This window comes from Oratosquilla oratoria, chromosome 12 (genome assembly GCF_046742065.1).
Source record: "Oratosquilla oratoria isolate Oo_2021 chromosome 12, ASM4674206v1, whole genome shotgun sequence".
Taxonomy (NCBI): Eukaryota; Metazoa; Arthropoda; class Malacostraca; order Stomatopoda; family Squillidae; genus Oratosquilla; species Oratosquilla oratoria.
In genome coordinates this window covers 38,542,250-38,557,659 of record NC_134788.1, presented here as the reverse complement: position 1 = coordinate 38,557,659, position 15,410 = coordinate 38,542,250, and the positions used below count along the sequence as shown (strand labels likewise).

The window sequence follows — 15,410 nt, the reverse complement described above, 5'->3', positions numbered from 1 at the left end:
TTTTTTTTTGGGGCTACCTCACTTATAAGGGGGAATAAAGGCTTTGATATATGTATGCACTATTCAGGTGAATTTACACCAGTAACTTAAAGATGTCCCATATCAGCAAAGGATGACCAAAGGCCATTTATATTTAGAAGCTCATTTCTGGGGTTGCTACTCATTATAAGATATTTTATGGGGTAGCTTATCTTTACATGGGTCCTCTGGTGTTTCTGATCTTTACAACATCCAACTTTACCATAATTGCTTACCTTATGTAAGGAACCAGGGGTGAACACAATGTAATTCAGATATTTGCACTTTGTCACCAATATATCAACATTTCTGTCCTGGGAATTGGAATGGAGAGGTGAGAGAGGAACATAAGGAAAACTAAAGAAAGGAGAGAGAGATTTTGAAAGTGATTTGTATTCATTGAGCAAAGGTTAAACACAATACTGTACTTGAAAACTATTACAGGACCCATCTTTGATAGAGAAGAAAACCAACGGAGAAGAAGGCACAATTGGGACCTTAGGCAAGAGGCTAAACGGGAGAGAACCATAGATGATGTTAAGAGGAACGCCAAGATGGGCAGGGCATGTTGCATGCATGGAGGAAAGCAGGACACCAAGAAAGATGATGAACATGTGTGTGGAAGGGAGAAGACCTCTAATGAGGTGGGGAAGAGAAATGGTGACGGTCTAGTAAATTGGATGGAACTTGCACAAGACAGATGATGGCGAGGCTCGATGTTGGCAGATGTGAACACGTGTGTGGAAGGGAGAAGACCTCTAATGAGGTGGGGAAGAGAAATGGTGACGGTCTAGTAAATTGGATGGAACTTGCACAAGACAGATGATGGCGAGGCTCGATGTTGGCAGATGTGAACACGTGTGTGGAAGGGAGAAGACCTCTAATGAGGTGGATTGATGGCATGAAGGAGGTGGGGAAGAGAAATGATGATGGTCTAGTGAACTGGATGGAACTTCCACAAGACAGAAGATGGCAGAGTTTGTGAGCAAAGATTAACCGCCCCAACCCCATACATCGTGACTCGGGTTTGTTGGGGTGTCGCAAAATACCATTAAAGTATGTCAGTATAATTACGCGAAGAAAACAAGGGAAGCCCTACTATAGTTCTTGTGCTCCAAGAAATCTGTTCAGGGTAAGGTACAAGTGGGAATGGACCTGAATGTGACATATGCCAATTTGACCAATTATTGGATCAGAGAGTATAAGTCTGACTCTGTGTGGCAAAATTGGGGAAAAGGTGCTGCGGTTGGTAGAGTACCAGACTGTTGGCACGGCGGTGCCAGCGGTACCTGGTTCGAATCCTGCCCAGGGCTGAAATTATTTCAGCATCGCTGCGCTTCGAGTCGTTATCCCAACTCTCGTGGGCCGGGAGTTAGGTGTGTGTGCGTGTAAGGTCATAGCATTACCCATTGATCGGTCCTACGAGCTCTGATCTCTCTTCCGGGAGGGAAATAGCTGTCGATCATGAGTCCAACACGTGATCCAAAAAGACGAAATGAATGAACGAATGAACGTGCCACAGAATTTAATCAAATCATTGTCATGATCCTAAAAAGGAATACTCATTGTAATATACAGCTTTACTATATACAGAAAATCAAATAGCATATACATGGGGAAATAAGAGAAGCAGGCATGTGCTATAGTTGATTTGGCACAGTGGTTAGTAATAAGTCATGACATACACAACACCCTGAATGGGTTCCTTAGAGTGTAAGGATTTCACAAGAAAAAAAGAAAAAAAATAATGAAACCAGTTGTGCCGCTGATATTGTGATATGAGAGCGCTTCAATCCCCAAAAATGAATTTGTTACCCCCAAGTCTTTAGTAGGAAACCCATAGTTCCCAAGTAACTGGGAATGTCTTACCAAAATGACCCATAGATCACTCAAGGAAGTATAATTGTGTTAAAGGAAGATTTGTAAAAATAAATAAGTTATAAATTTCCATACATTTATTCTAGCGATACACACTTCGTACATATTTTCAGAATGACACAAATAGGTTAGGTTAGGTCACGTGGACGGGTCTCGCGTTTCTCACAGTATAGTAACACCAATGTGATTTCGTTTACCGAATTTTAGCCTTGTCTAAGAACATTCTCAGTTCGTCTCTCAGCTTTGCTATAAACGACGGAAAGATGATTTATATTTGGAGAATTGAAACACTGTAACCGAAACTGTTTTGACTCCAATTCTAACAATCGGTCGAAGCCGTCTCTCATTCTATCACACGGAGCCTGCGTGGAGTAGTGGGCAGCGCTCCTGCCTCGCAACTCGCAAGACCCAAGTTCGATTCCCGATGAGTGCGGAAATATCCTCATGGATTCCCAACCCCTCTCCACAAAAGTGTGCATCAGAGGGGCGGTAGGCCAGTGGTGTATACAAATGCTCTCACGTTATCAGTATGCTAGTCACTCGGATTTTACATTTCACTCACAATCACGTGACGCGCAACCTTACCAAGCTATGGTGAGGTATAGAGAGTGTATCGTCCCTCGGGAGATAGGCAGGTCCTGCAGTGGACCATTGAGGCTGAACATACAATGTGGCCGCACACCATGCATTTCTTACGAGCATGCTATTTGTACCACAATATTTTAGATTTCCGTAAGAACATGTCGACAATGTGTCTAACGTTCGTATTTTAGGTTTAATTTCTCCTAGTCATTTACGTTCTCACTCTATGATGTAATTTGACCTTTGGAAACTAAATAAAAAAAAATACAAAAGATCGTAACATAAGTCACTTCTAGTCAAACGAGATACCAAAGGCAAATATTCCATTTATCAAATCTCTGAACATCAATTAATCATCTATTCGTTGTAACGGTAGCATTGAATCTAGGGCTGAGTACAAGAAGGACCAATGTACAAAAAGCACTTTTTGAGAAAAACGCATTTGAAAGATTGCTTCCTTTATTAAAAATCAGGCAAGTACAGCAAATGAAAGATTTTATTTTTCGAGATTGCTTACCTTTGAAACTGTTATTTCCTGACCAAGGCATCGCAATATTGTTTTTAATTTTGAAAAAAAAAGAATATTAGACCATAGTAATGATACGTAGTGAGTGTTATAGGGACACAATTACTATGATCCATATTAATTGTGTCATTAGCTATAACACTCACACATTGGGTTCATCATCTAAATAAACATCATCTGAAGCATCTTCTGCTGCCTGCAGGCTTCTGTAAAAATGTCTGCTTCCTGCAGAAATAAGAGGAAGGAGATCCATCAAGTCCTTCAATTTTTTGGGTGGAATTTTCCTTGGTCCCTCTTCAAGCTGTGGGAGAATCGAAATGGGTGGTCTTCCTTTTTCCTTTCTTCTTCTTAAATCTAAATGCTGCGGTGCAGCATTTCGGAAAAAGGATTTCCAGCACATAATCTGGCCAATTTCATTTTGATTGTATTCCATCCTCTTAGTTTTCATCCAATTTACTTGTTGTCCATTTTTATCTTTATGGCGATTCACCAGGGGGCCAGCAGACATATACAAACTATTAAAATTAATGAAATCTTCTGTTTGCATTTCAGTCACTTGTAACTTATTTTTTCTATGGATTGCTCTGATTTTTGTGCTCCAGTCCCGTGGCACCTCAATGTTTGTAGCTGATTTTCTATATTTTTCTATCAAAGCATGTACTGTGTCTGCTTCCATGTGTGTATGGCCAGGTTCTAAGAAAGGATGTGTTATTTTTATTCCCTTACTCCTGGAAACATGCATAAACATGGCTGCAAATAAATGGTTTCTATTTTGGCCACCACAAGTCACTATATAGTCGAATGTCCTTAATGTCATTTGAGGTCATTCAACTATTTCATTACACATGAACCTATTTCTTGGCCACCTCTTTTTGCAATCGTTTCATCCCATATCATGCAGTGTGCTTTATTTCCATCCACACTTGTTTCAAAGATGGTTAAGCTATAAACAGCAAGTTGTCTCTTGTAGTAAACTATTCCTGTCTGCAACAGCGGGCAAGGCAATATTTTCTGGAGGTCAAAGGATGCAGTAACAATTCCTTTGTTTTTAAGAGCAAACTCTTTATCAGCTCTCTTTTCATTGTAAGCCATCTCTGCCAGTTCATGGTGTTTTGCTTTCTCTTCTTCAATGCGGTTTTCATCATCCTCACTAGCAGCAGTCATTAGTGATGCCAATCTCAACATTGGCCTTTCTAGCATGAATATTTTCATTTGTTACTCGACTTTGGCTAGAGTAGAGTGCTTAGTGTAGCTCCCTGAACCCACGGATGACATTGGCTCTTATAGCACTGATACAGAGATGAAATTTTAGTTTAGTGATGGTCTTATCTTCAATCGGCCATTTTTTGACATTGGCCCTTCTTGTACTCAGCCCTAGAAATATTCCTCGTATAGTGTATATACGTACTTGTAGTATCGTATATCTATTATTGCATTTTTATTGGCGCCATTTCGTGGCAGAACCAAGACGAATTGTGTATGTTTTCCTCCGCTAAGTATGCTTGGCGTTAGTCAGTAATGGTCTCGTCTCCAAGGTGAGAGGACGTATTGTCTTTGTAGTGTTTCATTGACCACCCCTATATTACAAAGTTTAATGATGCACTAAGGACGAACGTGAGATATACTTTTGAAATGGTCTTAGACAAGTCTAGATTTTTGTAAACGAAATAATATTCTAGTTATCGAAATGGATCGATCGGTGACAATATTTTTCAAATGTATAAATGTTATCTCTCCGTAGTAAACGCAAGAAACGACTTGGGTGACAATATCTTATTTTCCAAATATCAAATTATGTAGCAAACACAAGAAACGATTTCGATGACAGTTAACTTATTTTTCAAATTTGCAAATATCAAATTATGTAGCAAACACAAGAAACGACTTCAGTGACAATATTTTATTTTTCAAATGTCTAACTCTCAAATTATGTAGCAAACGCAGAAAACGACTTGGGTTGACAATGCCTCATTTGTTCAAAAGACCCAACTTTCTTTCCGTAGCACAAGGGCGAGATTGTTTGCTTAATTCAATGTTGTTGACAGAGGGGCCGAAGCCGGGCAGTACAGGAAGTGGCTCCACTGTTGAAAAACCCTTCGTCCATGAGCTCCATATATACACACCAGCCGGAGATCCCATAGCCCCGACCTTGAAGACTTACGTCATCAGTCACCCAAGTCGCCCAGCCGTTACGATCTTCGTCCGCGCCACCGAGCCAGAAGTCCAACGACGCTGCAAAGGAACCAAAAGCAATGTCATTCTGTTGTCTCTAAATCAGCAATTAATCTTAAGAAAACCACCCAAAACATAAGAATCTAGTTCCACACAAACATAATAATAGATAGATAAAATAATGATAATATAAAATGAATCCTACAATACGCGAAGCTACTAAAACACAAGACAATTTCTCTAAAAATGTCAGAAACGAACCATCGAAGTCTAAAACATATAAAAATATATAAATTGTCACAAATTTGGGTTGTGACAAACGGCCTACCATTTCTTCTCATTTTCTTACGTCTGTTCTCAAACCACAGTTACCAAATACTTTCGCTCAAGGCCCTAGCCGACGCAAGCTCCACAGTTTTTCGTCTCCTTTCAGCCCTTTTCGGCTATCAATTCCCTCTACTCTTGGGAATCACCGGAACTCTTAAGGCTTCTAGCAACTACTTCTTGATATTTTTCCTTCTCCTTATCCTCATAAACGATTGCGCAAATTTGGCAGTCAATTACAGTGCCTTAACGAATTTGAGAGAGACTTCTAATTGCACAGGAAAAACCTCCCCCCTCCCTTTAGTTCCAGGTGTCTACATATGCCTGCGAGCAAAGACACGAATGTTTAATATTAAGTGTGGGATTCCACAACCTCTCAAGTTTACTGTTCCTTCTTGCTGTTGTAAGTTGCTACTTTATGAATAGAATTAGAGTATTACATCCAAGAGTTACCGTTCGAATTAGTTCTAACGGTTTCACCCCCCCCTGCGCGCTTGCCATTTATTGTTTAGGCTAGTTTTAATTAGATTAGTTAGGATCATATCTTCCACTCTCGTGAGTAGCGACTACCCTCAAGGAACAATTAGAACTGTTTCAACCTCCACATAAACATTGCACTACGCTCCCTTCAAAACTAGCGAGTGGAAGCGAGGAAGTAACGGCAACGATGTATGCCATACAGTGTATGGGCATGGGCGGTTGACCCGGCGGTGCCGGGCACTGGGTATTATTTCCCCCCGGGTCCCTACAGGGAGGTCGGGCCGCTCGTATTCTCGGAAGTTCAATCGCGCCCTGCCCTCCTATATGGTGGCTATCGAGGATTCGCTTCCTTAAGTGACCGATTACGCACTGTCAGACTCTACACGAGTGATTCAAGTACAAAATCCCCCGGAGACTTATCGAATTGAAGACAGTGTTGCGAGTGACGCCCAGACCATCGTGGGAACGGGTTTGAACGGTGTCGTGACGAGGTCAGCCTCCAGTGAACACACCACCCTTGTGCTATTCGACCATCTGTACAAACAATTCCCCCCTTTTCGGGACATCCTGACCTGAAAGGAACTTGATAGTGAAAAATAGGAAACCCCCAACGAGATCGAACCCGCGTCCCGCCATGAGGTGCCCAACAACGAGGATGGCCAGGGTTCCCGCCGTGCTCAACGGCAACACAGTTATCCTTCAATAGCAAACGCTTCCTGCCTGAACGAGGGACCCGCGCCTATTTGAAGACATCCCCGCAACCAGCACAAGCCCCATAAGGATGGTAGCAAGTAACGATATTGGTGTTTACTAGATAGGACCCATAGATAGGCGCGCAGGGAGTTGGAATACTGTAGGGACAATCTATTAACTTTTAGACCAACCTTTATAGATTTGAGGCGCATGCCAACGAGGATTGATTGTAGAAATAATCTTGATCATTAAAACTCACAATAGGATGATCTGTTTGATTAGCCTAGGACGGTCTACTTAATGAGTTGTCCCACCCCCCTTTTTGAGTTATACAAACGCGCGCCGAGAAGGGAGCGCGCGTGGTCCCGGTCGGTGACTCAAATCTCCTGGACTTAGGCTTCCCACTGCGGCTATCCTTCCCCCTTCATCCCTCATTCAAGGTAAGTATTTCCCACGCCCCCACAACCACCACCTCCTTCCACTGTCCAGGGATTTGTGACATAAATCTAAGAATAAAAAAGATAAATAAATAAAAAAAAATAGACTCGAGGGTGACTTGTTACAGATCTTAAAGATTTTCAAGTGAATTGACAACATCAAAAGTGATAACCTTTAACAATTTCACACACAATTCAAACCAGACGAGAAATAACGGTCTCAAGTTCTGAGGAACCGTATACGCGTTCAGTATATCCCATACCCTAAATTTCTCATCCCACCTTCTTCCTCTTCCCCTCCTCCCCCCTCCCCTCCTCCCTCGTCCTTCCTCATGACCTCATTCCTCCCCACCCCGTACTACTCACATAAACCTCGCGCTTGTCTCTCCGACTCGAAGTAATCAAGTGGAGGCTGAGGGTTGAGAAAACGTCTCCAGTCGCCAAGTATGTGGTACCAAAGCTTGTCTTTGAGAACGTAGAGGTCTCCTCCGTATTCCTGGCAGAATCCTCTGGCTACTTGCCAGGACATAACTTCGTCGTACAAGTAGAGACAGTCGGTCCCAGCCTGCTCGAAGGGCGGCTTGCATTCGTGAAGACCTGACGGAGGAGAAGGATTTGGCATTTTGATTTCGGGGTTCCTGTTCTTCAAGAAGGGAAAACTGGGAACTCTGTGGTTCAAAAGGTCTACCTCACCTAAATTAATCAAACCTAACCTGGACATTTATTTATTTATTCGTTGTTGTTGTTGTTTTTTCCAAATAAATTTTGCCTTACCAGTTTCGGTGGGAGAAACGCTCGCCTCCCACTTCTCCTCTGTCGTCGTCGTCGCCTTCGTCGTCGTCGTCGTTGTCGTCGTCGTCGATGCAAAATACGGTTCGGTCGCTTCCGTTATTATCGCCGTCAACGTCGTCATCTCCGTCGTCGTCGTCGTCGTTGTCGTCGTCGTTGTCGTCTCCTCGAGGTCCTCCTTCGTCAGGAGCTCGATCTCCGTCGAACTGGGAGATGAGAGTTCGGTGACCTGGACTCCTGTCGTCGTCAGAAGAGCCTCAGTCGCCACGAGGGGCGTTGGGGAGGACGTCGTGGGTTCTCCCGTCTCCGGCGGTTCCTCAAAGTCGACCTTGGAGGCGACTTCGAGGGGGACGTCCGTTGTTGGCGCCTCAATGGATTTCGGTGTCGTCGTCAGGAGAGGAATTTCGGTGGAGCTCGGTTCTTCGGTTGCCGGAGGAAGAGGAGAAGGCGTTTCTGGTTCTTCTTCTTTTTCCTCTTCAGGAGGAGCTTCTGTTGTTTTAGGCGCCATCTGGTGGTGGAGAATAAAATGGAGACAAATAATTAGGAGGAAAATAATTTTCTTCCAACAGTCGAAGGAAAATTAATTTTCTTCCAACAATTGAAGGAAAATTAATTTTCTTCCAAAAGATTAAAGGAAAATTAATTTTCTCCCAACAGTTGAAGGAAAATTAATTTTCTTCCAACAGTCGGAGGAAAAATTGCCCAGTGTGATAAAGCCTTTAACCCATTAAACTCCGATGACAAGATGTCTTGTCATTTGGTCAAATAAAACAAAAAATCATAAAACACCAAAATGTTTGATCAAACAGCACCAGAAAAATATGACGTCAGTCCTCCTCGCTTCGCTCGCTTCGCTGCGAGCGAAGCGAGGAGGACTGACGTCATATTTTTCTGGTGCTGTTTGATCAAACATTTTGGTGTTTTATGATTTTTTGTTTTATTTGACCAAATGACAAGACATCTTGTCATCGGAGTTTAACGCCTTTAAGGGCTTTGAAACACACCGAAACCGCGGTTGCGCCTCCAATGACTCCCATAATAACTGAACCGCCGCGGTTCAAACCGCAAGTATGAACAGCGTGTGCGAACGCCTCAATTGACTCCCATGATAACTGAACCGCTAGTGTGAACAGGTCCTAACACGCTGGGCATAGGTGACACTTGCTCACCTGTGACTCAAAGACGTCCAAGCGGCACCTGAGCTCCTGTAGAAGGTGGTCCTTGGCCCTCAGGTCCTCTTCCAGCCGACTCATCCTCGAACGGAACTCACTCGTCTTGTTTGGAGAAAATGGACACTATATATATATACATACATACATATACATACATATATATATATATACATATATATATATATATACATATACACGTGTGTGTGAGAAAGAAATTTGCCAGGAGATTGCGACATCAATCAGATAATTTTTATGGCCGTCGCGCATAGGACTCGAACCTAGATTTTTCCTAATCTCGGGAACCAGTAGCGTTCCGAGTTCGGAGAGTTTGTACCTCCAGTAGCCGAGTGGGTTAAGGCCTCGTATCGGTAGCATCTTGGCCTCAGAGCGGTAGGTTCGAGTCCTATGCGCGACGGCCATAAAAATTATATACATAATATACACATATATATATATATATTATATATATACATATTATATATATATATATACATATATATACATATATATATACATAATATATATACATATATATATACATATGTGTGTGTGTGTGTATGTGTCTGTGTGTGTGTGTGTGTGTGTGTGTGTGTGTGTGTGTGTGTGTGTGTGTGTGTGTGCATCTAAACATTTTCGTTTTTGTCAGAATGAAAACCATGAATAGTTAAATTCACTCTTATGACCAACATTTTGTTATATTTTATTTATTTATTTATACGTTATTATCATTATCATTATTATTATTATTATTATTATTATTATTATTATTATTATTATTATTATTATTATTATTATTATTATTATTATTATTATTATTATTATTATTATTATTATTATTATTATTATAATTATTATTATTATTATTATTATTATTACTATTATTATCATTATTTATTCATTTATTTATCTATTTATTTTATGTATATTTTATTTGTTTGTTTTTGCAATATATGAACTCCTAACATGGTTTTCAGTGTACAGCCACTCCAGTATGACTAAAACAAAACAAAAACGCAGCGAAGGACAAACAATGCACGACTTGGGTTAATTGTTCTTTCCCCGTTCTTATGTACTACTGTTCTATAGCCTTGTAGAAATCCCACCACTAATAAATAGAACCTTAGTTTATCCCCCCAAGTATTACTAGTTTATGTGGTTCTATTTGTGAACCGCTGTAGCTGACAAGGATTCGTTGAACCATAGGGTGAGAACCACTTCTCTAAGTCAATGGTTCTTAATCTTTTCCCCTGCACCTATCCCTCAATTATCTCATAACCCCTCCCAATACAAATACAATGCAAACATATAAAAAAGCTTAGTGATACAAAACTTGCTTTGGTTTCTCATAATAGCATGAACATAAGAACATAGGAACGAAGGAGACTGCAAGAGACCATAAGACCTACACTAGGTAGTTCCATATCCATCACCACCTGTCATCCCCATCCATAAAGTTGTCTAACCGTTCCTTAAAACAACTGATAGTTTCAGCGCTCACTACTACATGGTTACTAAGTCTATTACATTTGTTGACCACCCTATTAGTAAACCAATTCTTGCCTATTTCCTTCTTAAATCTAAATTTGTCCAGTTTATACCCATTACTGCGAGTCCTCCCCTGACGCCTTAATATGATGACCTTGTTTGCACCACCCTTGCTAAAGCCCTTGACCCCCTTGAACACCAGCAGTTTCTGCCTTCACTACATAGTTACTAAGTCGATGCCGTTCGTTAGCCATCTTGGTAATCTAGTTCTGGCATATTTCCTTGTTAGAACTAAAATTATTTAATCTAGATAATTTTCCCTCGGTGCGATTACTACATTACTACCTGGCATCCCATCTGGGTAAGCGTGTTTGTTGTTGGCTAGCTTGAAGCAAAACAGTCCCATTCAAAAACAAATAACCACTGTTCCAAATAATCGTTGGACGATCATCGTTGAGCCATGAACGATTATCGTTGAGCGATAATCACACCAAGCCAGACGCACCTTCCAGCTCGAAGCATATCAGCAACTTTCAAAAACAAATAACCACTACTCCAGATAATCGTTGTACGATCATCGTTGTACGATCATCGTTGGACGATCATCGCACCGAGTCGCCGGACGTACTTACCAGTCCTCCCTGACAAGCCGCCGTGAGGATTTCCCTCTGCGAGGCGAGGAACTTTGTGTCGGCGTCGTCCTTCTCCGCGGCGAGTCGGGCAAGCCCCCGGGCTAAGGTATCTCTCCCCTGGTTCACGGCCTCCACCAGGAGTGGCAGGTGGTCCTTGACGGTTCCCGCCAGAAGGGCCAGGTTCCTGACCTCCTCACGCCGTAGCTGCCCCCCAGAGAAGGAACTGGAGGAGGAACCCCCGATGTCAGAGGCCTCGGCAACAACAGCCACCGTCGACGCCGGCATGACACAGGAACCATAGGCTCCTAACGACAGGAGGAACAACGCCCATCCCCACTCGGATGGCATGATGGTGCCTACCTGGGAAGTGGAAAGCAATATAGGTCGTTATCGAGGATGGGATTTGATAATTAGCCACCCCCACCCACCCACCCCGTCCCGTGTTTACGTCTGGTAGTTTGCACTGTAAAGCTGCGGTTTAGAATCCTTGAAGTCCAACCTTCAACCTTATGGTATGTATGTATATGTATGAAAGAAGGAAACGGGAAGAAAGGAGGGCAGAAGAAGAGATACAAGGATCTGTTGAAGGCCAACATGAAAAAGTGTAACATCGACTTCAACACCTGGGAAGAAAATGCAACTTCTGGAGGTCTACCATTCGCGAGGGAACAAGAACATTCGAAACAAACCGATGTGAAGAGTTGGAAGAAAGGCGAAGAAGGAGGAGGAAGGAGAGGCAACTCCAACCGAAACCAGATCTCCCGCAAGGAACAACGTGACCAACATGCGGAAATCCTTCAAAGCCCGAATTGGTCTCATCAGCCACCTTCGGGTGCACAAATAACCGCACTCAGACCAGAACCAAGACCATCATCCTCTGAAGCCACGACGACGTGTATATATATATATATATATATATATATATATATATATATATATATATATATATATATATATATATGCAAAGTAGACCACTTGGAAAAAAGAAACTAACGAAGCAGAGCGCTTTCGTATATTACATCTTCAGTGCAACAAGTGTTGCACTTGTTGCACTGAAGATGTAATATACGAAAGCGCTCTGCTTCGTTAGTTTCTTTTTTCCAAGTGGTCTACTTTGCATAAGTGAACACACGTACCCGTGTTCTTATTAGCATATATATATATATATATATATATATATATATATATATATATATATATATATATATATATATATATATAATATTACTTTTTTTTTAGGAATGTCCCCTGTGGGGCTACAAGGAGAAGGATGCCTAGTCCCAATCGCCGTCCCTTTCTTCTCGCCTCTTACGATCCAAGTGGAAATACTTGGTGGCAGTATTCTTTTCCCCCACCACAGGTGTTAAGATAAGAGGGAGGGTGGAGGGTTGTGGAGTGTATTCAGGGATGGAATGGGTGGGAATGATTTTATGCCTTTTCCTTTTTGGCTACCTCCCTTGTAAGGGGGAAAAAGCCTTGGTATATGTATGTATGTTATATTAAACTAGAAATTAGATCATATTATTAATGTTAAATGCTGGATTGGCTGACCAGTGAATCTACAGATAAACTAGAGAAGAGGAGAAACGGGCGAGAAACTGTGAGCGTAGATCCTATCCAATAATTCTTTACAATTAAGTACATGCAATATGGTAACTACATACGGGTACACGCAATATATATATATATATATATATATATATATATATATATATATATATATATATATATATATATATAATTCGCCATGGTCTTGGATCACGTTCTAGTCTCGTGATCGACGACTAGGAGAGGTCAGAGTTTGAATATCAAATGATCTATGTGCAATACTGTGTGTATGTCTACGTACCTTACAGAATAGGCACAGAATCAACGGGACAGCAAGCGTACGCGTACGCTAAAGCCTTGTTACGCACTACGGACAGATTCGTCTGTGTCCGTAGACGGGGCGGGGCTGGACAGATCTCTGTCCTCAGCCCCGCCGTCGTCGCTGTCGTCGTCGTCGTCGTCGTCCACCACAGGAAAAGCTTAATCGAGCTCTAGGACAGCGCGACTTGACGTCATCGCTCGCCCCTTCTGTCTGCTGACTTACAATTGGGTCGAATTCTTCCTACAGTTGAAAATGAATAAAAAGAAAACACATTTGATAAGAACAGTTAAAAACAAATCAGGGTAAAACACATTTGATAAAAATAGAAACAAATCAAGATAGAATAGTTGAAAACAAATCAATGTTAAACACATTTGATAAAACAATTGAAAGAAAAATCAGAATAAAACACATTTGATAAAAATAGAAAGAAATAAAAATGAAAAATATATTAAAACAAACAAATTAATAAACTTGTATAAAACACATTTAATATAAACAACAAGCTTGCGTAGATTTTCTTATGAATTAACATTCGATGAAAGAAGAAAACTGTGCAATATTTCTGAAATAAGTTTATAGAAAAGAATTGAAGAAGTAATAGTAGCAATAGTGACAGTAACAGCAGTATTGGTAACGAGCACAATAATGATTAATTTAAGACATTAGTAAATAATTTTTTTTTGTAAAAATAGTAATTCGCAACAACATGAATTTGAATCTGAATGAGACAGTCTACCCGTATTAAAAATATATAATTAGAAAAAATATAAAAATAATCAATAAAAACACAATCAATATAGATATAAATAGAACATTTTATAACCAAGATAAAAAAAAATTGTAAATGATAATATAATAAACAATAAATGAATAAATAGAATTTTTTTTAGAACGTTAAGAGAATGGATGACAGAAGTGGATGAGAGATTGAGTGGATGACCGAGAATGAGGTGGATGGATGGACGGGGGTACATGATGTAAGGGGAATGCCTGCCGAGCAAGGAAGAGAGAGGAGTGTCAGAGGTTGAGGAGATACTGTAGATGCGATATTTTTATATATTAACATACGAATTAACATAGAAATAAAAACTGATATCAAATAAAATAAGGCATAAAATCAAATAAGAATTAACAGTAAAGAAAAAATATAATAATAATAATAATAGTAGTAACAATAATAATAATAATAATAACAATAATAATAATAATAATAATAATAATAATAATAATAATAATAATAATAATAATAATAATAATAATAATGATAATAATAATAATGGTAATGATAATGATGATAATAATAATAATTATAATAATAATGATAATAAATATCAGTATTATTATTATCATTATTATTATGGTTATTTATATTATTATCATTATTATTATGGTTATTTATATTATTATCATTATTATTATGGTTATTTATATTATTATCATTATTATTATGGTTATTTATATTATTATCATTATTATTATGGTTATTTATATTATTATCATTATTATCATTATTATCATTATTATCATCATTATCATCATTATCATCATTATCATCATTATCATCATTATCATCATTATCATTATTATTACTATTATTATTATTATTATTATTATTATTATTATCATCATTATTATTACTATTATTATTATTATTATTATTATTATTATTATCATCATTATTGTTGTTGTTGTTATTATTATTATTACTATTATTATTAATATTATTATTATTGTTGTTGTTATTATTATTATCACCATTATCATTATATACACACATTTTTTAGAATCGAACTCGCAGGAACAGATAATTATATATAAGCGTAAATATTATAATCTCACTTTTTCCCGTTTCACGCGGATATGTATATATTCTATTATTATATTTTTTGTAAATATACACACCACATACACAACATACATTCATATATAATATATGTACGTGATTTTTTCTTCCTTTCAGAATAGATTCGCCTGTTCTAAAGCAAAACCAGCGATTGACGTCACAATATTATCACGTGACCACTTCTTCATCCGTGTCGCTGATGACTATCACAAAAATCACCTCATATGCACTTTTGAATATGTAATATATATATATATATATATATATATATATATATATATATATATATTACACACGACACATATTATTTGTTCTTTTGAAACACGTTACTTAGAAATCTCGGTATCGAATTCACTGGAAAATATGTCATGGGGGAGGGCAGACGACGATTTAGCTTGCGTCCATTCCCGCCGAAGACTAACGGTGGACTAGTTGCCAGTTTGTAATTTTCAATTGTCAAATTTGCAACCCGGGTGGTGGAGGAGGGTGGGGAGGGGAAGGGGGGA

General features: G+C 39.4%; 1 protein-coding gene across 2 annotated transcripts; it reads right to left on the bottom strand.

Moving 5' to 3' along the window:
• Window positions 1–5,020: 5,020 nt before the first annotated feature.
• Window positions 5,021–15,334, bottom strand: LOC143031444 (uncharacterized). Of its 2 annotated transcripts, none has more exons than XM_076195258.1 (7): window positions 15,235–15,334; window positions 13,038–13,298; window positions 11,189–11,548; window positions 9,069–9,173; window positions 7,885–8,407; window positions 7,477–7,707; window positions 5,021–5,236 (listed from the first exon to the last, which is right to left on the bottom strand). In XM_076195258.1, exons 3-7 carry the CDS (start codon window positions 11,534–11,536, stop codon window positions 5,034–5,036), a joined length of 1,410 nt encoding a protein of 469 aa, XP_076051373.1. In that variant the 5' UTR covers window positions 11,537–11,548; window positions 13,038–13,298; window positions 15,235–15,334; the 3' UTR covers window positions 5,021–5,033. The 2 variants fall into 2 exon arrangements, with proteins under 2 accessions (XP_076051373.1, XP_076051374.1); XM_076195259.1 differs by having other exon boundaries at window positions 15,260–15,326.
• Between the last annotated feature and the right edge of the window lie 76 nt (window positions 15,335–15,410).